This window comes from Macaca fascicularis, chromosome 17 (genome assembly GCF_037993035.2).
Source record: "Macaca fascicularis isolate 582-1 chromosome 17, T2T-MFA8v1.1".
NCBI classification, from domain to species: Eukaryota; Metazoa; Chordata; class Mammalia; order Primates; family Cercopithecidae; genus Macaca; species Macaca fascicularis.
In genome coordinates, this window is record NC_088391.1 from 25,157,749 (window position 1) to 25,184,151 (window position 26,403).

Sequence of the window (26,403 nt, forward strand, 5' to 3'; positions counted from 1 at the left end):
CAAAGATTTCAAACTGAAAGACAACATGTTTAACTGAATGACAGATTTAACTACATAGTTTTCATTCTATAAATAAATAGCTTGTGAAATATCCCTGAAGTCAGTGGACAAATGGGGAAACCATTATTTTTGTCATATTCTACAATTCTGAGAACTAGGATTAGAAATTCTAGGACTTTAAATCTTTGTGCTACAGAGAACAGTATTATCCACTAAAATCAGGAAGTGGCTTCCTAAATAGTATTCATTCTCTGAGGTCATACTTTTTTTTTTTTTAATTCAAAACACTTAGTAAAGGAAAAGGACACAAGGAAATTCTGATTAAAGTTTTCTCCTGCTCTGTGTGCAATTATGCATGCTTTCAAAGTCATTTGCAAGTAAGACCATTTCCTTTGGCGGCTATCTTGTATAAATTAACTTTACAACATATGTTTCTTGAACAGAAACTCTGCACCACCGTCATTATGTTACCTATAGAGACAAAACTACTAACACAAGTAATATAGGCTTACAATTATAACAAAAACCTGTGAGAGGGCATGATAAAATTAAATTTTGATTGCCTTCTTTTATTATTATCACTGCTACTGTCTGCTCACAAATTTTGTGGCCAGAGTCCATTTCAAATCCTTCTAAGAGTCCACTTCATAAGTTAAACATATACATACAGAACAAAGCAGGTATACTGTAATTTTGAAAAGTAAATCTGTTTTACATAGTACAGCTGGAGGCAGTTTAATATAATCAAAAGTTATAGCTCTAAAAAATATGACAGTACAATATTAAACCTCAGGTTATGTTAGGTTTGTTAACTCTTGGTTTGCTTTGAGTAATTTTTTTCTTCAAAAGTCACATTCCAAGAAGATGCCTTAAGTATCAACAAGCTACATTTGAAGTACATCAACTCTGTTTAAAGCTATCCAACAATAAGGACACAAGCAGTAAAATATCTGAAGCATGAAACATGTAATGTTGATGACTGATGTTTTAGAACATCAGGAATAAGATTAATGAAGAGCAAAGTAAATCTAAAACAAGGAAAGGGAAGTTACATTTATTAAAAATAAAAATAGTACACAATCTCTGATAACAAAAAAAGCATTTAGAGTCAAAAGACATCCAACATACATTGTAACAATGCACACGTATTAATTAAAAAAAAGATCCATGAAATAATTTTTTAAAAACTTTCAAAAGGAAAAAAATATTTTGGCTTCCTTCTGCTAGAGATTCGCCTACAAACATACCATGTTAGCTAGACCAGCATTCCCTTTCACATGGTCTGTACACATACTCACATACTGTACACATACATGTGCTCACATACTGCACAATGTGAGCAATTACTTTGATGAACACATTGTTTTTGAATACAACTGTTGGTTCTGTATGGATGATCCAGACATAAATCCATGGTTCCATTTCACAAAAATATTCATAGGCTGGAAGAGCAGTGACAACCATTTCCCAAAATCTTCAGTTTTAACAAAAGGCGCAGCATAAACTACTAAATCTAGATGTTTTCACATTATTTTGCATGAGTGTCAAGGACTATGTAAAAATTAACGTAAAATCTTAAGTTAGCCAAAACGAGTGTCTCTAAAGATCAGAATTCTTCGCTCTTTTAGCACGGCTGATAAATCTTTTCTGCCTTTGTCACTAATGCTTGTCAAACCAAAAAACTTTGCAAAAGAATATGCACTGCTGAAGGAAGACAGTACCAAAAATACCATATTGAACTTCGGTCTTAAGACACACACAGTTCCTGCTGGATACTGGACTGTGAAAGTTTATTATCTTCAGTCTTTTCATTTCCTGGGGCATGGCAAGTAGTCTTCCGCTTAAATAACCGAAGACTCAATCGAAGTAATTCATTGTCTACCATTGGGGCATTCGTGTAAGCTTGTTTTATGGTGCCCTATTTGAAGAAAACAAAAACAAACTTTAAAAAAGATGTACATTATTAGTTGACAATAGGAAAGATTAACCTCTACCCAAAATATCAAAGTTATAAGAGTATTTCATTTTGGATATTAAATTAAATCAGCTTTATTGGATTTCAAAGCAAAATCAGAAAATGTGTTTGGGCTCAATGAATCTTTGAAAACAAACTTTTAGAGGGCACCTAGTTTAACCCCTTGCTTAAAGTAGGATCCTCTCAACAATTTCTGACAGGTAATCAACCAGTTTTTACAACATCATTTCCAATGACAAAACAAACAAAAAACACACTGCACATTCTGCTGTTGAATGGCACTATTTCTTCCATGTGATGAAATGAAAGCTCTTCTATGGTGCTACACTGTAATTCAATCTTACCTCTACTTGACAATCCTTCCGTTCTACGAAGATAAGTGTCATGAGTTCCTTCCTCACATAGTTTTTCCTTCTGTAAGCCCAACATTCTATTCTATACTCCTTACCAATCTTTCAATGTCCCATAAAAAGTGAGCTCGAGAACTGAATAAATCCTTTAGCTAATCATGCAGTATGCTGAAGAACTACTACCTCCCTTATACTAAAATGTGTATCTATATTATTGTGACTTAAAGTTACATTAGCATTTTTTGGAAAGTTATTGTCACAGAGAAGGGACCAGGGAATGTTACAAAATACGAAACAAAGAAAAGTGCATACTGAAATCAGAGGGCAAAGGGGAATGACTGTAGTGATTCTGTCAAAAGTAATCTTGAACCAGACCTTTAAGTGAGGAAAACTTGATTATATAGTCAAGACGTGTTTTAAAAATCGCCTGTTCCTCATATTTGTTTCCATTTTAATCTTTGGAGATAAACTCATTCTTCTGTTTTTTAAAAATTGAATCCCGCCTACCCACTGCCCTAAATCTGAGTATTTTTCTTTAATGAAACTTCTCTTTAGGAAAGTTACATAGTCAAAGATAATTCTGTTTTCCTAACTGCCCCTAAGTAAAAAGCTAGTGAAGTTAACCATTTTATCATTACTCTAAACTTTCTAAGCAAAGAATCACACCAACTCTCTTTTTGTCATCCAGGTTGAGTATTCCTCAACTTAAATGCTTTGGACCAGAAATGTTTCAGATTTTGAAATTCTTTTGAATTCTGGAATATTTGTATTACATTTATGTACCCAGTTGAGCATCCCTATCTAAGAATCCAAAATCTGAAATGCTCCAAAGAGCATTTCCTTTGAAGGTCATGTTGATCCTCAGAAAGTTTCAGATTAGGGATACTCAGTCTGTACTACCTATGCCCACTCATCCACTACCCCAGATACAAATCCCAGTTTGTTTTTTTTTTTTGAGGCGGAGTCTTGCTCTGTTGCCAGGCTGGAGTGCAGTGGCGTGATCTCAGCTCACTGCAAGCTCCGCCTCCCGGGTTCACGCCATTCTCCTGCCTCAGCCTCCCAAGTAGCTGCGACTACAGGCACCCGCCACCATGTCTGACTAATTTTTTGTATTTTTAGTGGAGACAGGGTTTCACCGTGTTAGCCAAGATGGTCTCGATCTCCTGATCTCGTGATCTGCCTGCCTTGGCCTCCCAAAGTGCTGGGATTACAGGCGTGAGTCACTGCGCCCGGCCAAAAATCCCAGTTTCTTAGCTTCAAAGAGTCTAAAATGTTTTCATCTTGGGTTTACCGGATTTCATTAACAGATCTCTTCCAAATCTAATTTCTATTTCTTTTACTTCTCAATCTCTTTATTCCTCTCAAATACTTATATAGGGTCACTTTACTTCCCTTTCTTCCAACTTTGTACATTCTCATAAATACTACTCTCATAAATATCCTCACCGCTCTAAGAAATTTTTTTCCTTGAGTTTCAATTTAAATAAATTTTTGTAATATGTTTGCTTGTTGAAAACTTTTCACAAAAAACGTTTAACAGAAATAGAATATCTTAAACTTTATTAAAACAAATATTCATTAATACTATTGAAGTAAAATAAAGTGTATTATACTTTTTAATGGCATGCTTCCTTTTACATGTGTAAAAGATTAGGAAACTAAACTCATAAAAACATAGGATTGCAATCTCAATTTAAAACAACCAAATGAAAAATAAAACAACCAAATGAAAAATTCGCACTATTCACTTTGTATTTTTTCCAAGGAAATAACAGTACCTTCTCATTTTTAACAAGCTGCTTTCGAATTGCAGAATCCCGTCTGAAGCATAACGCCTTACAACATGGCCCAAGATTACTAAGAAGACTTGCTCTTTCTTCTTTTCGTAGTAATGCGGCCATATTGAGAGCCCCCAATTCATGTTCAAAGAGATTGTCTGCGTCTTTCAAAAAAAAATAAACATGCATTAAGTTTTACTAAAATAGAAAAGGGTTACCCACTACTTAACTGAATATTCTACAAATTCTATACTTTATTAAAGTTAGCAACATTGGTGAAAATTATTTCATATTAAAGGCAATATATTCTCTGTGAAGCACCTTCAATATGTAGTTATGTTGGTAGTCTCAAACAAGAATAAATATTCTGATAGCCACTTTAAATTTACTTAAAATATAAGAAAAGCAGACTGTAGATCTCGAGGTAGAGCCCAGGGAATTTTTTTTAATTTTTTAAAATTTATTTATTTATTTATTTTTTGAGGCAAAGTATCTCTCTGTTGCCCAGGCTGGAGTACAATGGCACAATCTCGGCTCACTGAAACCTCCGCCTCCTGGGTTCAAGCGATTCTCCTGCCTCAGCTTCCCGAGTAGCTGGGATTACAGGCATACACCACCACGCCTGGCTAATTTTTTTATTTTTTATTTTTAGTGAGATGGGGTTTTACCATATTGGCCAGGCTGGTCTTGAACTCCTGACCTCAAGTGATCTGCCTGCCTTGGCCTCCCAAAGTGCTGGGATTGCAGGCATGAACCACTGCCCCCAGCACCAGGGAATTTATTTAAAGAATGTTTTTAAAGGATGTTTTAAAGAGACGTTCAAGAATCACTGAACTCTAATTCAGTATACTGCTTACCATCAACTACTATTTAGAGTTCTAGATTTCAAGACTTTATTATAGCAAGATTCAAATGTTATAACAATATTCAAGTCTGTGACCTCTAAAAAAAATAGTTAAGAAAGTGATTAAGTGTTAGTCAGACAACCTGCAAATTTTGTCCTAGATTTGGTCACCATAAAAACTTAGGACAATATATTAAATAAAATCACTTAGTTTTAAGTCACAACATGCAAGGTAGGGGAGAAAACACTGAACATACAAAAAAAAAAAAAAAAAAAAAAACCCAGAAGAAGAATTAAGGAAAGATATAATAAAATATAAAGAGGTTGGGTTAAAAATAGACACAAAGGAAATCAAAATAACAGAACAGGACCAGTCAGTAATCCAAATAAGTAAGAGTTGGCCAAGAGTACGAAAGACAGCAGGTATTGCCTCTATTCATACAACACGATCAAGCAGGTTACTTTTAGAACCCACAAAGAAAAGCAGTAGACACTTGGGTAAAAACAAAAGACACATTTTACTGAGAACAAAATGGAGCTGCATTACATAGCTGATTTCAATTTTCTGGGCTGCAAAGTGTAAGTATTGAGATTAGATAATTAACAAGAAACCAGTCTTATGTAATACACCTAGTCAATAGGTATGTAACCTAAGAAAGGTGTAAATAAATAGAAAAGCTCGAAACTAGTTCTCAAACACTGGAGTCTATCAGGACCAGCTGAGGAGCTGTTTTAAAAACATTTCCTAGGCTCTACCACCAGATTTGCAGAATGAGAATCACCATAGTTGGACTAGAATACCTTAAGGGAAAAAAGGGGCAGTTTTTCAGATGATTCAGAAATACCAATGTTTGTACCAACCAATCATATAGTCATATATGCACATGACTAAAAACAAAAACGAAAACATTAAGTACCATTCCACTACAGATATAATATAAAAGAAATGCACTGAGCCTACACCCTTCCTTGAAAATTGTTCATTAGCACACATTTCTGTTTATTGGGATCCTTATTTTTGGCTTTCAAAATAGTAGATTACAAAACACACACCTGCAAACCTCCTCAGGGAGTATATAACATGGCTAAATTTCTAGTCTCTTCATAGTTGTGAACTGAGCAGCACCAAATTACTCAAGAAACAGACTAAATGCATTCTTAACAGTTTAGCTCAAAAGAACTTAACCAACAGAGAGTAGAAGATTAATAGAGGCTGGGAAGGGTAGTAGGGGTGGGAAGTTGGGGGGATGGTTAATGGGTCAAAAAAAAAAAAGAATGAATAAGACTTAGTATTTGATAATACAACAGGGTGACTATAACACCCTGTTGTAAAAACTGTTATTGTCAATAACAATTTAATTGTACATTTAAAAATAACTAAAAGAGTAACTGGATTGTCTGTAACACAAAGGATAAATGCTTGAGGGAACAAATACTCAATTTTCCATGACATGATTATTAACACATTGCATGGCTGTATCAAAGTATCTCATGTACCCTACAAAGATATACACACCTACTATGTACCCATAAAAATTAAAAATTAAAAATAGAACTTAACCTTAGTGCAATTAGAAAACTTAGACAAAAGCAATTTCAATTTCAGTACACTTGTAAGTTTTCTGCTTTAAGCTTTAGTTGTTTCTTTTAAAAATTATATGTGAAGTATGATTATGTTTTCTTTCATGTTGGTACACTTGAATAGACCAAATGGAATAGAAAAATCATTATCAGTTATTTCATAAATATTTACTGAATACCTACTATGTATGTCAGGCACTTTTCTGGGCAATAGCAGAAAATATAGATAGATAATTAGACCCTGGATACGGCAGCAAACAAGACAAAGTCTTTAATCAAGATTCAGTTCTCTAATATAACCACCATAGCAGCAAAAAATAGAAGAGGTCTGATTGTCAAGCCACATCACCCCACCCTTTACAGTGTATATTTTCCTTGTTTAGGTTAAGTCATCATTAAGTAAGGGCCGAACTGTATTTCATGGGTAGCAAAATCAAACCAGATTTTAACTTGAAATGCCACTAGCAAAAGTCACAGAAACAAATATCTTTAGAGGTGGGTAAGATTTCAGGGGTTTTATTCCATCACTTTACAAATTAAATTGGGGCTCACAGGAGTTACTTGCTTAAGGTCACAGAACCAACCAAACAAGACAAACAGAGTAGGGCAAGAACTAAGTCTTGGGTCATTTTTCGGTTAATACACGTTCACAATTATAATTTATATGTATTTTGTACATGTATACTCTAGGTTTACTGGGCTATATTAAAATAAAAAAATTTACTGCCTATGCTAATAGATGAAAGGAAGGGCATAAATTCATAAAACTCGTAACACAATTTTTTTTGATAAAATTTAATACTAACTAAACTTTTACGCCCAGGGACATGATATAAAATTGTTAATGTTGTTGCTTTTACCTTTTACCCTTTTTCCTTCTTTTTACCATCTGCTCGTCCCTCCCCATTAATAAACTATTAGTAAGTTGCAAAATAAACTAAGGTAGGTACTAGATGAGACAGAGACTGCAAAAACCAAAACGAAACAACCCCCACCACCAGAATCCATAAGCTAGATAATCTGGAATAACTGAAAATTGTTGCAGTAAGGTCAAAAATCAGTATGATATTTTCAAAGTAGCAGTTAATATTTATTGGGTATTACTATATGCCAGGAACTGTTCTAAGTGTTTTGCCTGTAATAACCGATTTGCTCCTAATGACCATAGGAAGTTGGTGGTATGATTATTCCTAACTTACAGATGATGACACTAACACACAGATTAAGTAATAGCTAGTAAGTGGTGTGCCTACCGAAATCCAGATCATCCAGCCTTACAAACCAAGCTCTTAACCACTTTGTTAAAGACTCAACCTACACACCTGCATTTGGGTAGGTGTCTAGGGGGAAAGGGCTGCCAAAATACCCAATTTCTTTAGACATGAAAAATATGTAGTCTTTTTTCCTGGCTCTATTTCATTTAGCCAAGGGCAAACCACTGAGCACTTTGATATTGTAATTTATTGGTTATTTATTTTATTTTATTTTGAGACAGGGTCTTGCTCTGTCACTTAGGTTGGAGTGTGGTGGCTCAATCATGGCTCACTGCAGCCTCAATTTCCTGGGCTGGAGCATTCCTGCTGCCTCAACCTCCCTAAGCAGCTGTGACTACAGACATGCTACACCACGCCTGGCCTGTTAATAAGTAATTTTAATACAAAAAGTTCATTGTACTCTTTTTCCAACTTTTCTGTGGGATAACTCTTCTCAAAATAAATTTTAAAGAGAAACTTTGACCATGAGGGTTAAATAATGACTATAAATGATTTCTCAAAAAATAGTTTCTATACAGTGTTAAGTGCTACATTAGAACAGATCACAATCCTCTTTAGATGGCACCTTAAATGGTTAACAGACAGCATATAGTTAAAGTAAAATGAAACTACCTTTCGGTTTTTCTAGAAGTCTCTGACATGTTTCTTTGACTTTGGCAAAGAGTTCAGAACCTGCCAACTTTTTAGAAATCCCAACTCTTAGCATAACAGCTCCAGGTGTGAATTTTAAGAGTGCAGCCCCAGGCTCTCGTGGTTCTTTTGGATGCTTTGGCATAAGACCAGACCAATCCACATCTATCACATCTAAGGGATCTGTAAAAAGTTAAAAAGTAAGATTTGTTTTACACCAAGAAATAGCAGTCTTGTTATCTACATAGAAATTTATATAAATCAAGGAAAACACAGAAAACATTAAATGAAAAGTACTTTAAACCAAAAATGTCCTATTCTTAAAATAAAAGCCTTCCCATATAATATTCAGAATCTAAGGACTCTGACAAATAAAAAACCTTCCCACCAAAAGAAAACAGGTGACCCAACCCACCCAAACGAGTAACTCATTTTAACTCTATGGGAGATCCCCAATGAAAGAACTCTATTGACTTCACTCAGATTAGGTCTAATCTTTTGAAACTTGGTACCAGAATCCTTTTAAGGGTTAAATCTAGGAGTACATGTGTTTGCAGTGTGAGTACACATTTTAATTTTTAAAAACAACTATTTCATTATGAAATCTCTTTAAGAGTCAGAGTGTGACTATTATTAACACTGAGAGCAAATAATCCATCCACTGAGAAGGAACAGTTGAAGAAATAATGTTCTACTTAGAAATACCTAATACCAGAAAATAACAAAGATAACAATCATACATACCTTCTACATCAGTAGAAAAAATTGCAAAACATAAGAGCAAATTAAAATAAAAATTTCATATTTTATATAATCAAAGAAAAGATCCTCACTGTGATTTAAAAAAACTGTTAGTAACGATCAAAAGCTAATTGGAATGATTCAAGAGGAATGTTAAGGGATGTTGCTTCATTGCATAATCATTAGAGTGAGTTCTGGTAACACGCAAAGTACTGTGAGTCAAAATAATTACCAAATTTAGAAAATTGATAGAGGTATATAGTGTTCAAATACAATTTCAACTACTGTAAATTTTTGACAGGTTGTTTAAAAAGTTGGCTTATGTCACCACAGTTGTGAAGCTTTGTACCATATACCTACCATGTAGAAAGAACATTGCTAGACAATCAGTATTTGCTTAGATTCCAAGTCATATAATATGATTCTTAAATTCTGGAAAATAAACTTTAGAATTTTGCTATTTTAAATGAGGGCCTTTGTAATTCACAGACAATGCCTACTTAAAAATAAGCAGGCATATGGGCTGTAATTTTCATTTTATTGGCCTTTCAACCTTAAGTAAAATATAAAGGGAAAAATTATAAGTGCCCTAGGTCAATTTTTACAGAGTAGAAGGTAAGAATACTCTAATACCATATAACAGGTAACTTTCATGTTTAACCACCTCTGCAAAGTTACCTGGCATCTTCTCCTCATCCTGTTGGTCCTCCCTCTTTTCTGCATCACCTGCCAGAATTTCATCTAGTTCATCATCACTGATTGGCTCGTATCCTTCTCCAGCACCAGAGCCTAATGAATGTGTATCATCTAACTTGGACTCGTCATCTCCTGCTAAATAGACAAATTAATTTCAGATCAAAGGCAATGTTAAAGGGAGGGGATGACTAAATCAAACCAAAAGGTAGAGGGTACACACAATATAACAATGCGAAAAACATCTTTTTCATCAGAAAACTACATCTCTTAATTATTCAAATACTTGACAATATCAAAAGAAAACATAAATAAAATTTAATTAGGTAAATTCAATTTTAACAGCAAGAATACAATCTGGACAGCAATTATCACAACAGGTTATAAGATCACAATTATGACAAATAAAAGCTACTACTAACATACTAATGTTGACTGTGTGTTGTGTTAATTTTTGATAATTTAAAACTTTAAAACTCAGACAAATCTAACTTCAAAAGATTTTGAAGTTACATTTTCAAATTTTCACAATTTATCTAAAGTAATTTAAAAACTTGCAAACTTATTTCAAAAATTTACTTGAAGCTTAAATCTTAGTTCATATTATTTAGCTCATTATATAAACTTTACAGCAGTGAGGTAAAAATACAAGAAGTGCCATTAATTCTCTCTCTACATCTCAATTCCTCCTCCCTATCTCAATGATCTTATTCACTGACGAACACAATTTTTAGAAGAATGCTTTAATACAATTAAAAATAACTTTGTGAGTACCACTAGCGTATGTTTTTTTTTTTTTATTTTACCAACTTTTTTCAACCACCTATGCTAAACTTTGTCTCTTGGTGAGTTAGTTGTGAACTTAATCCTAAAATTACAGAATACACTTAACGTTTATAATCACTAGCTAACCATACATTTCACTGAATCTACAATACTAAGTTTCAAAATGTAACCGTATGCTTTATGGGTATGAATTTGCAGCAAATAAAATATAAGAAGTTATAAGACATTTCTAGTCATTCTAGTGATTTTCCATGTTATCAAATTCTATAGTAATCTCCCCATATCCTCACTAAGTCACTTCTAAGGTAACCAATTTTAGTAACTTCGTCATATAAACATACATCTAAACATAAAGGCACATAATAGGATTTTTCATTTTTCAAGGTGATCCAACTCATTTTCCTACTTTAAGTGAGTAAAAACTTTACGTCACATAGCAAGGGATTCAGTTATACATTTCTATGCTATATTGTCTGTGATCATAACTAGCAAATTATATATTTTAGAGATGAGGGATACTGACTTTAATCACAGAGAGCTGATAATGATTAATTCAATTATATTCAATTATATCCCAGGGTTGTACCATGCTTCATGATTTGATGCTATTTATACTCAAAATTGAGATGAAAATGTAATATGAAGAGATGAATCTGAAACAGTAAGTGCCTCGAGCAGAGAAGGCTTCATCGAGAAAATAATGTATAAATTGGGACTTGAAGTTTGAGTAAGAAAGATGAGATAAAAGAAAAAGGTCTATCAGGCAATGGTATGAGTGGTACAAAGAAGGGCAGAGAATGGAAAGGCACAAGTCAGCTTGTCTAGTAAATGGGGGCTGAAGGGTAAAGAGTAGAAGCATGGAGAGTGAGGTTTCACACAGCTGGGGCTGGCTCTGAGTGGGCCAAAAGGTTGACATGGACTTAGCGTTCCTATTCTAGGACTGGGGAGTACCAGTGGGATTCTAGTCAATCCGACATTAAATACAGTTTCAGGTAGTGTTATTGTTTTTTTTTTTTTTTTGAGGCGGAGTCTCGCTCTGTCGCCCAGGCTGGAGTGCAGTGGCCGGATCTCAGCTCACTGCAAGCTCCGCCTCCCGGGTTTACGCCATTCTCCTGCCTCAGCCTCCCGAGTAGCTGGGACTACAGGCGCCCGCCACCTCGCCCGGCTAGTTTTTTTTTGTATTTTTTAGTAGAGACGGGGTTTCACCGTGTTAGCCAGGATGGTCTCGATCTCCTGACCTCGTGATCCGCCCGTCTCGGCCTCCCAAAGTGCTGGGATTACAGGCTTGAGCCACGGCGCCCGGCCGTGTTTTTGTTTTATATATTTGTTCTAAACTGCCCTAGAAAATAGGGATTCACTAATAATTATCTGAATCCCTCTCTGAACTAAGAAGTCATTTCAATTTTTGTAATCTTATTTTTTTAACATCTAAGAAAAGGATGTGATGGTTATTCTTCAACATCTATACGCACTGCATCTAAACAATCTTTTATTTCATTTAGGTTTATGTGAACCAAATCTGCCTTCATGGTAGTAGAGGGGACCACATTAAAAAATATATATATATATATATATATATGTCTGTATCTCATAGGCCTTTTCCTTCTGATATCTACTTCCCCTATAAAAGAATGGAGAATGAAGTCAATGTGCCTATTAGTGGATGCCCTTTCAGAAGAAAATAGTTGTTTCCCATGAAATCTGAAAAGAAAGAAGGCAGTATCACCGAAAAAGAGGTAGCACTCACCTTCCAGACTCTCAGTTCTCTCGGATTTATTTATGTCTTCAAATCCCTGCACAGATCCCAGATCTTTATCCATTCTCTCTTTATCCACGGCTACAGAGTCTCGCGAAGTGCTTTCTAGATCCCTTTCATGTTCACCTTCCAGTTTTGCTTCACAGCGTTTCACAGACTCTATTTGAGAACTCTCAAAAGTTCTGTCTCTGTCTCTGTCCCTGTCCCTTTCAACAGAATCAGAAATTAGTCTCTCTCTTTCCCTATCCAAGTCTCTCCTTTTGTCTCTTTCTCTCTCTCGTTCTCGTTCTCGCAATCTATCTCGATCCCTGTTGCGTGGCCAATCTTTATCAGCATCTCGGTCCCATTCTCTCTGCCTTGTATCTCTCCTCTCTCTCTCGCGCTCTCTATCGTGTTCATATCGATCTCGCTCTTGAAGCCTGTCTCTGCTATCAAATGACCCAGATCTTGAATGGACCTGTCGATCTGACTCTGGAGAACTTCTTCTTGAACTATGGCTTCTTGAATCCTGGCGATCTAAAATAAATATACCATGTACAAAGAGTTATTAGCACACAATAGAAACAAAATGCTTCATTTCAGGATCCTTTAAAACATAATTTACCTTTTTCCATATTCTATATAATTTTCTATATTCCATATTATCTCTTTATGTTCTATATATTTCTATATTCTACATATATATTTCTCTATATAAATATCCATATAAGTCATTCTAAGAAAAATTCCTCTCTCAAAGTTCTAATAAATTTAAAAAAGTTTCCTTGTCTATTTCCACTATAACCATAAAATATCTTCCAAGAAGTACATAAAATGATTAGGCATTAATAGAACTAATCACTCCATTATTTGATCTCTTCCTACTCCCCTATCTTATTTTCTGTGGTCAAAAGAGGCAGCCTTGACTGCATGAAGAATAGCAGGAAGGTTAAAATCATAGGCACTGATAAGGGACTTGAACACATAAACCCTTCCACCAAGACATACTACTAAAATTCTGATACTAAACTGATTAACACTATTATATGTATTTCTATTATAATGTTGGTATTAATGTGATAACAGGTAACATTTCGATGGGGCAGCTAAGCTTTTCTTTAAAAAGTTCCATAAATTTAAGGCAACATGTAAAGTAACCAATTTAGCATTACTTTAGAATTAAAATACGTATAAAATATACTAACCTATGAAACAGTGACTAGATCATAATTCAATTTTATTACCTGAAGAAGTACTTCGACTGGGTTCTCCACGCTTTAACTGATCAATCCTAGATTTTCTCTCTCCTGTGATTTCCAGGCTTTTTGTTTTTTCTCTATCTCTTGAGCCACTGTGCAGTACTCTCTTTCGACCACTTTGGTCATCTCCACTTCGATGGGCAGAATCATTGGATGGGGAGCGAAGACGACCAGATGTGTGACTACGGTTACTTCGATTGCTCCCAAGGCTGCTGCTCCTCTTTTGATCCACAGGTTTGCGATGTGGTGCATCTTCTATAGTCACATGAGGTGTCTCTACTTTTTCCATTCGTGTTCTGTGGCATTTTCTGTGTGAGTCTTCATTGGCAAAAGTATTATTGGTGGTACTGGTGGGGGTGGCAGAGGTGGAAATGGTGATGGAAGATGTGCTGAAAGAGGTGGTGGCAGCAGCAGTAGTGGAAGCAAGAGTTGCAGGCGCAGTTGTAGCAGTGGCAGTAGCCACAGGCGGTGGAGGAGGAAGAAGCGAAGACAGAGGAGAAGGGGTACTACCAGGAGTAGCGGCGGTGGCACTATGCTCTGCTTCTGTCACCTCTGTACGGTCAGGCACATCCTCATCAGACCAGTCACTGAATGCTGTATCTTCTTTTTTCTGGGAGTCCTCTAGAACACCATTCTTACCATTGCACATTTCAACCAATTCCTCTTTAGTTGTTATAGGGGGAGTCCGTGGGCCTCTTTTCTTCTTACTTTGCTGGGCTGCTTCTTCATCAGAAATATCAGAATCACCTTTGGATTTTTTACGTTTTTTTTCAAGGCTTTTCTTTTTCTGTCCTTTTTTTGGTGAAAATACTTGACCATCTTCAGACGTTGTCTCTATGTTAACCCTCTCTATTCCAATATCATCATCTTTCTTTTTCTTAATTGGTTTCTTTTGAATTTTTGCTTTCTTCTTGTTTTCATCATGAGCTCGATCAGATGTCTCTCGATCTTCAGACTGGTGGTGTCCTATAATGTCCTGTGCACGCATTCTTGAGCTTTCCAGGATTTCTGTCTGTTCTCTCTGTTTATCTACAGAAGAAACTTTCTCCTTGAGTTCCTGTTCTTCATAGCGCCTTGAACTCTCTTTCCTTTCTGGTTTACGATCTTCCTCTTTCCATCTACCCTGTCTGTCTTCTGTGAGGTGCGAGGGACTAAGAGAACGAGATTCTTGAGGTCGTACAACTTGGCTCAAGAGTCTGTGCTTTTCATCTATATAAAAGATAAAAGCAATCACACTCTCACCAGGTTAATAACCACTGCATGGTACAGATAAATTATAATAAGCCAATCTCTCCTCACACCTATAATCCTAGGACTTTGGGAGGCTGAGGCAGGTGGATCACGAGGTCAAGAGATCAAGATCATTTTAAAACTTTTAAAATGACAATAATTTTAGCCAAAATAAAAATATGGCTTTACTATAAACAGTAGAAAATGACAGTACTCTAACACACACTTTAGTCACAAAAGGAGATATTTAGAGACAGCAAAGCAAGACAACTTTTTAAAAATCTTAATTCATCAGTTCCTACTAGTATGAAAGGATGGTTTCATGGTTTCAAACGAATATGAATATATATAGAGAGAAAACAGAGTCTGCTTACTTTTATCATCTCCACTGTTGTAGGCATCACTGTCCGGAGAATGTTCACGCCGGCGCTTTGGGGACTGTCTAGGGCTGGGACTCCCTTCATTTCTATAGCGCTTCCTAAATTGGGCAAGCAAACACAACTTATAAAATTCTAGGGGGCAAAAAGAGATTTCTTTGTTTTTACTAGTATCTCTTTACTATAACTGGAACATATAATTGTAGAAAAGCAATATTGCCAGAGGTGTATCATACAAAGGATATTCCGTGCCTTTAATAAAAATTCTTTACTTCATTTGCTAAGAATTGTGAACTTAAAATACACGACATTTCTTCTTCTTCTTCATTATACATGTAGAATACTCAAGTGAAAATTGCCAGATTTAAATACTGCAAGGCGGTAACATGCAGCACAGAAATCAATATATTAATGTACCCTCTAATACAAACATTCAGCAATTTTGCATTCTTATGATACAAAAATGCCTTACGCTGCAGAGCTGAATGAGAAAACCTAATATTGGCTTTGAAGTAAAAAAGCTATGAGTTCAATTTACAACTACATTAGTTATTATGCAGCCTTTAGAAGGTTCCTTGAAGTCACTGAACTTTAGTTTCCTCATCTGAAAATGGGGGGGTGGGGCTGGGTGGGTGGGAAATGAGAGTCCATCTCATAAAACTGCAGTGAGGAATAAATTAGTTATGTCATAAACCCAGAGCCAGATATGTTGTGGGTATACTGTAAAATCAGTTCCTTTTCCCTTCTTAGTTGAGCTTTAAATGAGTAGCGTTTTATATCTCTTGGGTAGTTATTCTAGTGTTTTCTGCCATTTTCATCAAAATTTGACTACCTGTTTTTTCATTAATATTGTTTGTTTATAAATACTATGGTCGAAAGTTAAGAAACATACTGTATACACGGACCAATGGAACAGAATAGAAAACTCAGAAATAAAGCCAAATGATCTTCAACAAACCATACAAGACGTAATGGGGAAAGGACACCCTATTTACTAAATGGTGGTGGGAAAACTGGCAAGTCACATGTAAAAGAATGAAACTGGATCTCTCTCACCTCAAACAAAAATCAGCTCAAGATGGATCAAAGACTTAAATCTAAGACCTGAAACCATTAAAATTCTAGAAATTAACACTGGGAAAACTCTTTTGGACAATGGCCTAGGCAAAGACTTCATGACCAAGATTCTAAAAGCAAATGCAACGAAACCAAAAAGAAATAAATGGAACCTAATTAAACTAAAAAGCTTCTGCACAGCAAAATAAATAACAAAGAAAACCCATAGAATGGGAGAAAATACTTGCAAACTATGCATCCAATAAAGGACTAGTATCCAGAATCTATCAGAAAGTCAAACAAATCAGCAAGAAAAACATAAACAATCCCATCAAAAAGTGGACAAAGGACATAAATAGACATTTCTCAAAAGAAGACATACAAACAGCCAACAAACATATAAAAAAACGCTCAAAATCACTCATCCAGGGAAATACAAATTAAAACCACAATGAGATGCCACCTTACTTCTACAAAAATGGCCATTAAAAAGTAAAAAACAACAGTAAATGTTAGCATAGACATGATGAAAAGGGAATGCTTATTCACTGCTGGTGGAAATGTAAATAAGTACAACCTCTATGAAAAACAGTATAGAGATTCCTTAGAGAACTAAAAGGAGATGTTTGATCCAGCAATCCCACTACTGGGTATCTACCCAAAGGACAAGAAGTCATCCTATGAAAAAAACACATGCACATGTATGTTTATAGCAGCAAAATTCACAACTGCAAAGATATAGAACCAACCTAAGTGCCCATTGGCCAATGAGCGGATAGAGAAAATGTGGTATATATACACCATGAAACCATGGAATATTACTTTGCCATAAAAAGCCATAAAAAAATGGAGTATTACTTAGCCATTTTGTTTTCTTAAAAAAAACCAAAACAAAATAATGTCTTTTGCAGCAACTTGCTCTCACTTGTAAGTGAGAGCTAAGCTATGAGTATGCAAAGGCATACAGAGTGATATAATGGGTTTTGGAGACTCAGAACGGGGAGGGTGGGAGGAGAGTGAGGGACAAAAACACACATGTTTGGTACAATGTACACTACTCAGGTGAAAGGTGCACTAAAATCTCAGAATTCATCCAGGTAACCAAAAACCTCTTGTACCCCAAAAACTATTGAAATAAAAATAAAACAAAAACATTGCAACACATGTATATCGTAGACAGCTCCTTTATATAGATGAGCAACCATGTGGAGAAGGCCCCAGGTGTAATATGACAATTCACAGGCCCAAGCTTGTGTACTACTTTATCCAAAGCTCCTCTCCCATCAATAACTGGCCTATTTCCCCATTTTTCATATCTAATGACATGCTATGACAAGAGAATGGGGTGAAAGTGACACTGTGCAGATGTGAAGAGGATTCAGGAGGCCTTGCCGCTTCAGCTTCTGCCCTCTTGCTATGTTTCTACCATCACATGCAAAGCAGAGTTTAGACTACTGAAGTTCAGGGGGTCAAGTGAAGGAGAAACAAGATGTCCTATTTGCCAGACACATGAGTGAGACAATCCTGGGCCTCCAGGCCCAGCTGCATTGTCAGATGGAATGTTGATACATGAGTTACTCCAAGTGAGACCAGAAGAACAACCACTCTGTTGAGCCCAAGAAAAACTGCCAATCCACAGAATCATGAGCAAATAAATGGTTGTTGTTTTAAGCTACTAACTTATGTGGTGATGTGTTACACACCAAGAGATAACTGATAGGCTGGAATAAAGTGAAAATTTAAAACATGAGATAAAGTTATTTCAAGGAAATACCTAAATAAACACAATTAAGAGTAAAATAAAATACGGCAATTTGGCAAACCTTCTACATAACAGCAGTTAAAAAAAGTGCTGGATAAACTGAACTACTGAGATGACAATACAGTTAATGAAAGATTAAGATATTAATCTCACATAGTTTCTGTTATAGAGTTATTCAACTTCTAAATTTCTGGGGTCATTGTCAACTCTTAGATTGTCTAACCATGAAAAACCAGAAAAACTTTTGCTATTATAAGCAGATATCAGAAGCATGAAAAAAATACAGTTTGAGTATCCCTTATCCATGAAATGCTTTGGGTTTTGAATATTTGCATTGTACTTACTGGTTGTGCATCCTTTATCTGAAAATCTGAAATGTTCCAATGAGCATTTCCTCTGAGTGTCATGTCAGCACTTAAAAAGCACTAGATTTTAGAGCATTTCAAATTCTGAATTTTTGGATTTGGGATGCTCAATCTGTATTAATGAAAACATAGGACTGAATAAAAGATAAATAACAAAGATTTCAGAATTTTAATCTTAGAAAATAAAGAGGTCAGAAAAGTGGGGGATGGGGAGGGCGGGAATATGTACCTGTGCCTCCATGTGTTAAAAAAGATATCTCTGAAGTTTATGTTCAGGTAAGATTGTTCAAAATGTAAGGAGAGGGAAGCAGGAAAGTAATCCAGGGGGTGTACTACAGAAAACCATGGCTGCAAATTAAAGAGTAGCCAAGACCTAAGGGAAGAAGGTTCTACTTCTGTGCTGCGTTGTTTGGCCCTAACCATAACCCACAATAGGGAGGATGAAAAAAGCCTAAAGTAGGCAGCCTGTATTCACCCTGTGGCAAACGAGCTGGAGGTAGGAGCAAGAAAACTGAAGATACATAAATTTTCTCAGAATGTTTTGGCAAGGTAAACCAGTGTTTATCCCAGTTGGAGGCAAAAAAGCAGTTAATTCTAGTAAGTTTTGTTTTGTACCCATAGAACTTCAAAATTGACCAATCAGAGTCTAGAATTCTCATGAACACTGTGATCAGCTTAGTCAATTACTGTCTCCCCATCAACTAACGAGAGCCCCAACACAGAGAGGACTGCAAAGCTGACAGGGACAACTCTGGGGCCATCTTAGCCATCATTTGGAGAAAACCTTTCTGAGACTGAAATTAATACAGAGGGAAACTGGAGAGACAGAAACTGCTAATGCTTTGTTTGAGAATCTGGATATAGCCACATCAGAACAAGCAAAAGCTAATCTCCAACTTCCTAGATATTTGAGCAAGTAAGCTCTTTTTTGGTTAAAAGGGGGTGAGCGGGGGGGAATGACCTCGATATATGAGATGCCAAGAACACATCTTTTGACCCCAAAGAACTACTCCACAGCACAAGAGAAGACACTTCCTTTTCTCTCATCTTCGAACCATGCAGTGATTACAAGGATTCCCTCAGTTCTAAAACATTGTCAATGCTTCCTGCAGCCTGGGGGTAGTGACTCCATAATTACAAGCACATAAAATTCATGAAGGATCATCAGAATGGCACAGGTGATATCCCTTGGTGACTAGTCTAGGTGATGTGATGGGATACAAGTTCACTGATTCCTGTCTTAATTTAAAAATTGCTTTTTCTAGACAACTGAAAAAACTTTTTTTTTTGGAGACAAGGTCTCCACCCAGGCTAGAGTGCAACAACATAACCTTGGCTCACTGCAACCTCTGCCTCTCAGGCTCAAACAATCCTCCCATCTCAGCCTCCCAAGTGGCTAGGACTACAGGCATGCGCCACCATGTCCGGCTAATTTTTGTATTTTCTGTAGAGATGGAGTTTGCCATGTTGCCCACTCCTGGCCTCAAGGAATCTGCCCGCCTTGGCCTCCCAAAAAGTGCTGGGTAAATAAACACCAGATACATATAATAACTGACTGATAATTATTCTTACTTTGATTTTCTTTCATCATGTCCATCTCTTGGATTCCTATCTTCTCGGATCTCTTCTCGCTTTTCTCTGCGGTCATCTCGTCCTTTGTCTTTGTCTTCCCAATCCCTCTGGCGTTCTCGTTCTTTATCCCTTTCTCTCGCTCTTTCTCGTTCCCGTTCTCGCTCTCGCTCTCTCTCCCGTTCTCGCTCTCTTTCCCTCTCTCTTTCTTCTCTTTCTCGTTCCCGTTCTTTTTCCCTGTCTCGCTCCCTCTCTCTTTCCCGCTCTCGATCGTGGTCTCGGTCTCTATCCCTTTCACGATCTCTCTCTTTTTCTCTTTCTCTCTCTCGTTCCCTAGCACGCTCTCTTTCTAGTTCTCTCTCTTTTTCTCTTTCCCGATCCCGTTCACGTTCCCTCTCTCTCTCCCGCTCCCTGTCTCGTTCTCGTTCCCGATCTCTCTCTCTAGCCCTTTCATCTCTTCTATCATCCACTCTGTCTACTCTTCGTTCCTCTCTTCTTTCATCACGCTCAAGCTCGTCATTCCTTCCCTGATGTCGAATTGGTGAGCTTGGTCTTTGATCTACAATGAAAATCAAGTTTTGTCAGTGATTAATTTGACAGATAACCTATTGGTAAGACAGCATGGTAAATCTTAAATTTTATCTGTGTATAGGGTCACACTGGCAACAAATTATAAACCAAGTAGCATATTTAATTTTAACTTAATATCCAAGTAACAATCACCCCTAGACCTTAAATTTTTTAAAGATAATTTTTATTTGCCCTCTAACTACCATGTTTCCTGCTCCCCGTCAACCCCCTTCCCCACTCCCACTGATCCACCTTTGATCTTTCTCTGCATGCTCCCTACCCTACCTCCAGCCCACTGCTCCAACCCCACTTTCTGCCATCTCTACCCTTCACCTCTGATCTTCTCTGTCCCCCCAGCAGGACCTGAGAACACTGGTGGCAAAGGATAGGGGCAGCAGGAGGTGTAGAACATAGGAGCTGAAGGAAAAAAAAAATTTCCCTCGTAAGTCACACCTCTAATTTCAGGCCAAAATATATACAAATCAAAGTGCAGCTATTATGTGAGGAAAATATAGTGAACAAAACATATGTCAGAATTTGTTGCTGCAATATCAATCTCTTATCATGAACTGTAATATTAAGGGTACTGATGTCTAGCAATCTTGAAATAAATGTAAAAAGTGTTTCATATTAGTGATATATATTTGTAATTAATAACCAATTACTAATAAATTAGAAGCTTTACTCAATTATATAAATGACTACTCAGATGAAGAGCTGTTTTCTTAAAATGTTAACTGATAACCTCATCACACTTTATTTAAATTTTTTTCCATGTACACACAAATCACATAAACAGAGTAAATGAATGCATGCTGCCCAAATACCCCGTTGAGCAGAAAATTAGTCTGGGATAAAAAAACGTATACGAGGATGGCATGAACTTTTTCAAAGAGATAGCCATTTTTCAAAGCAACTACCGTAGTCTGATCTAAGCTACTGTGATGTTTCCATTTACATACTATATATCTACTGGTTGTTCAATAAAGATCATATTATAATACGGCCAACAGGTTGGTAAGTGGAACATTTAACATCAACTCATTAAGCAGAATAATTTTAGGATGTTTCTAGGAAGGGTTCAATATGGTATTTTGGATTTCCCTTCCTAATCACTGATTAAAAAGACAAGTTCTATCTATCTTTACTATTTTAGAGGTTATAGACCCAGATACAAACGATCATAGCATTTTAAAACGAAATCAAAATGAAATCCTACACAGTCGCTTCTCCCCCTTTCTATTTAAAAACAGAAATTATGCTCCAGAGTTGTCCTCCCAATGTCACAGAGATGGTAGATGCATTAGAAGTCAGTTTTCTTAAACGCTTTTACTTTTGATGAAACCAACTGAAAGTAGTTCTTCTGTATCATACTTTGGATTCCTAGAATGCTATCTACCCATCTTTTGTATTGTCTGAATTCCTAGTTTGAAGGAGTCATACCAACATCATAATCATTACAAGATAACCTGAAACAAATTCAATACCATAACTTATAGCAAATCATACTTTAAATTTCTAATTACAGCAATATCAGCAAATAGACTATTCAGACATGCTTTTATGAGACATATAATTTTATTTTCCCAACCAAAATATCAATGCTTTCTTCAAAGGAAAATGCAAAGAATATAAGAACATCACTTTAATATGTCTAAACTATCTTCCCCTATCTTTCCCCCAAAATGTGTTATTCAAAGATGTGCTTCTACTTACACATTTCCTTATTTTAATAAACGACATACCAGTTCATTAAAGCTGATAATCTCTGAGTTGTCTAAGTCTCATCATATCCAAGTACCATCAACTTCACTTCTAAAATATTTCTTTGTTCCTTTCTCTATCCCCACAGATATAGTTATTAACTCAGACCTTGATCAGGTCTTCTTAGATGCCTATGTCATCAACAGTCTAACTAATTGGTATCCTTGTTTTCAATCTTTCCCAACATCCTTAATATGTTTTTGATGAAAATTATTTCTTCCAACTGCTTAAAAGCAGTTATCTTGTAGGCAGTGAAAGGCAATTAAAATCAAATTTTTAGCCTGACTAGGCTAAACTTAGGTCATTTACTACCTGGCCTATAGTCTTTCATCAGTCCTTTTCTCTGGCTTCTTTTCTACCTTGCCAATTATAGCATACTCTGACTCCAATGTTGTAACATAATTCCTTACTACTCCGAAGCACATGTTTCTTTCAGTCCTGGTGTCTATACATGCTGCACCCTCTCCCTGTAAAGTGCTCCTTCTATAGTTTCCTTTTATCCTTCAGGCCCTAATTCAGATGTCACTTCTTTAGGCAGCTTTCTTGGAATTGCTCAGAATTGAGTTTGCTCCTTTGTCTTCTCACAGAACTTTTATACAGAGTAGTAGCATTTATCCTACTTTGCTTTTTTGGGTGGGGAGTTCTTCCCTCTCCCCATTAAATTCTACAAGGATAAGAATTATTGTACCTCAAGTGCCTAGCAAAGTGCCTAACATGGGTACTCAACAAATATTTGTAAAATATTCATTAGCCTCCAAAATATTTTTTTATTTCAATCATACATCTGATAATTATTGAAGTAGTTACAGTAAAATTAAAATAGAGAACTGAACTCAGAAGACCTGAGTTTGAATTCCAGCTCTGGAACCTACTTCTCTATAATATTGTAATCTTACTACTCTTAGATCTAATCCCCAAAACTCTGAAAACATGAATTATTTTTATCATACCTACACTTACAAGGATATTTTAAAGATTAAGTCAGAATAAATGTAAAGCAATTATCAGAGTTCTTGGCACCTAGCAGAAGATCAATACATGTGGTTGAACTAACCATAAGATTGAAACCAAATGGTACTACTGAATTCAGGCATGAGATGAGAAAAATCTGAGCAAGGATATGAAAATAGAAAAAAAGGAAAAAAGAGATTAAAAAAAAAGCATCACCAGTTCTAAAAGTCCTAGGGAAGAAATAATTTCAGATATCAAAAGAGAACATAGAAACTCCAGCCCTATCTGTAACTAAGGAAATTCTACATATCTTTTAACCAAAATGCATTAGGCTTACCATACAAACTCAACCCAATCAATTCTCCTACTTCTGATCCTATCTATGCTCCCAAAAGTAGACGATGCCTTAGAAACTTTATTATTCTTCTACTACTAACCAATCAAGATATAATATTACCTCTTTGATTCAGCCCATAGTAAAGTATCAATATTCAATTCTCTGGGCCATCAAGTTTCATGCTATATTAATCTAGGCATTATAGTGAACCTTACTTCAGCCAAGGTTAGTAAGACCTTCATAAAATTTTTAATGTTTAAAGGCCCGAGTAAGTACAGAAACAAAAGCTTGCCAAAGAAAGTATTTACATCCTTCTTAAAAGTGCTTCCTAATCTTGCTTCAAAATTGATTTAAGAGATCATCAGATAGATGAACAGAAAAAGTTTTGGCTTAAGACATATAAGAATGCAAAATTAGCTAAAGCAAATACCATATCTTCTCAGGATAGAATACAAATAAAATATTTTTCTAAACAATCCCTAGCCCTATCATTGGTTTTTTTTTTTTAATTTTTTTATTGCTCCTCTCTGAAAGTCCTTATAAAATTCTATTGATCACAGCGAATGAGTGAGTAGCCAGGATACTCAGATGTGAAGTTTAGGTATTTATTGAATCAGAATTGCCTGGAATGGAACCCAACCATCTACATACTTTAAAGGTTTGTAAGCTATTTGGTTAAGATGAGAGACACACAGCAGGGCACCCAAGTTTTTGCACTTTGTTGCCAGTAGGTACTGGTCACTAGCTATTGACATAATCCCTCCCAAACCATGTGAACAAAGATTATATGAGTATATATAATAGTTTCAAGTGTGTCATCAAGCACAAGCCTTAAAATATATTTTACATTAAATAGTAAATTGGTAACTGTTTTAAAAAACAATTCACCCAATTGATATTATTCACTATTTAATAAAATTCTGTTTGACAAACCTCTCTCTCTGTTGTCGCGACGGTCTCGCTCTCCATGTCTTCTCTCAAAGGAAGAATCCCTTGCTTGATCTCTGTTGTCTCTTTCAGGATATCGGTCTCTTTCAGGATAGCTACTTCGAGTTTCCCAGCTGTCATGATAGTTGCTATTACTACTGTGACTATCAATTTGAGAACCTCTTGAGCTTCGACTTCCTAAACAAAGGACAGTCACACAAATGTTTACCCCATACACTTTATTCAACAAATTTCATCAGTCACAATCTTTCCTCCTAAAAACCACTAATATATATATTTAATATTCCAAAGTGTGGTAATCCCTCCTGAAAAGAGTATCAAGCAATGAATCAGAACAACCAAGGTGTCCAATGACTGACCTGAGTAGACAAAGTTCCAGTTTTCTCTATCTATATAAAAGTCATACGATAAAATTATAAGATTCATTAAAGTTAACCTGTCCCCCCGCCAAAAAAAAAACTATTTCTTCATATCTAATTCACAGATATATAAAAATAATGAAAAAAATGGGTATATATTATTGCTTAAATACAGTTTACAGTGAAAACATTCCAACATAGAACACCAAGGTTAATGACATTAAATTGTATGTGAAAATTTTCATTAACAGATGTGGGAAACAGACATTCACAGTGGCTTTGTTCATAACAGCCAAAACCTGCAAAGTACACTAATGTCTTTCAATGGGTGAACAATTAAACAAACTGTGGCACATGCATGCCATGGAATACTATTCGGCAATAAAAATAAATGACTGATATATGCAACAACTTGGATGAACCCCAAGAAAAAATTATGCTGCGTGAAAAAGCCAATCTCAACAGGATACATAGAGCATTATTCCATTTATGAGACAATTACAGGATAAAGGACACGTAAGAGGCTGCCAGGGGTTGGGGCCGGGGGCCAGGCGAGAGTTGTGGCTATAAGGGGGTAATAAAAGGCAATCTTAGGATGTTACAGATGAGTATCTTGACTATGGAAATGGGCTACACATATGATAAAACTGCATAAAGCTACATACAGACACACACCCAAGTGCATGTATACTGGTGAAATCTGAATAAACTCTATGGATTGTACCAATGTCAGTTGTTTGGTTTTGATACTACACTACAGGTAGGATGTTAGATGTTAACACTGGAGAAGTTGGGAGAAGGATAAACAAAGTTTCCCTGTACATTTATTTGCAATCTCCTGTGAATTCCTAATTACTTCAAAACAAAATGAAATAAAAAAAAAACAAAAAAACAAAAAAACCTTTTTTGAGCAGGGAGGGTTAGGAGTAGAGAAAGAAGCAGTACTGGGGCTGTGATAATTTAGGAATATCTGGCAAAAACAGACAGAAACTCTGAGGGCCCTGCCCTTAACCTCATAGAATTACCACAAATCAATCTTGACAAAGATGAGTTCACTCCAAACTTAAAAGAACATATGACAAACTAACCCACCCAAAGTCAGAATCAAAAAGCACTTCCCCAAGATTTAAAAAACAAACAAAAACACAAAGAATATAAATGTAACAGGCTTTTGAGACCTAAAAGAATTACAGCATGATTCTATGGGTATTTTAATAATCAAAATAGATATGAAAAATATTTTAATAATTAAAGACCAGGAAGAAAAAATGTAAAACATTTTTAAAGACTACAAAAAGGCTACCTATAACATCTAGGAATGAATGGGTTAACCATCAAATCAGACGCAGCTAAGAAAAAACTGGTAAACTAGAAGTTAAGCCTGAGAATATGACCTAGAGGCAAAACAGATAAAGAGATGAAAAATTTGCAAGTTAAGAATGAGAGAAGATACAATGAGGAGATTTAAT

At 35.9% G+C, this 26,403-nt stretch overlaps 1 protein-coding gene across 44 annotated transcripts in view; it reads right to left on the reverse strand.

Moving 5' to 3' along the window:
- Positions 1–548: 548 nt before the first annotated feature.
- Positions 549–26,403, reverse strand: part of ZC3H13 (zinc finger CCCH-type containing 13) — a 96,828-nt gene continuing 70,973 nt past the window's right edge. For 18 of the 44 annotated variants that reach the window (XM_005585806.5, XM_015439251.4, XM_074021977.1 and 15 more), the window contains 10 exons: positions 24,561–24,752; positions 20,909–20,992; positions 20,009–20,564; positions 15,251–15,354; positions 13,632–14,855; positions 12,400–12,924; positions 9,852–10,004; positions 8,415–8,615; positions 4,104–4,267; positions 549–1,918 (listed from right to left, as the gene is read on the reverse strand). In XM_005585806.5, coding sequence (XP_005585863.3) covers positions 1,748–1,918; positions 4,104–4,267; positions 8,415–8,615; positions 9,852–10,004; positions 12,400–12,924; positions 13,632–14,855; positions 15,251–15,354; positions 20,009–20,564; positions 20,909–20,992; positions 24,561–24,752 — 3,374 coding nt within the window. In that variant the 3' untranslated portion in view covers positions 549–1,747. The remainder of the gene's footprint in view (positions 1,919–4,103; positions 4,268–8,414; positions 8,616–9,851; positions 10,005–12,399; positions 12,925–13,631; positions 14,856–15,250; positions 15,355–20,008; positions 20,565–20,908; positions 20,993–24,560; positions 24,753–26,403) is intronic. The other 26 variants (XM_074021968.1, XM_074021981.1, XM_005585804.5 and 23 more) reach the window with 4 other exon arrangements.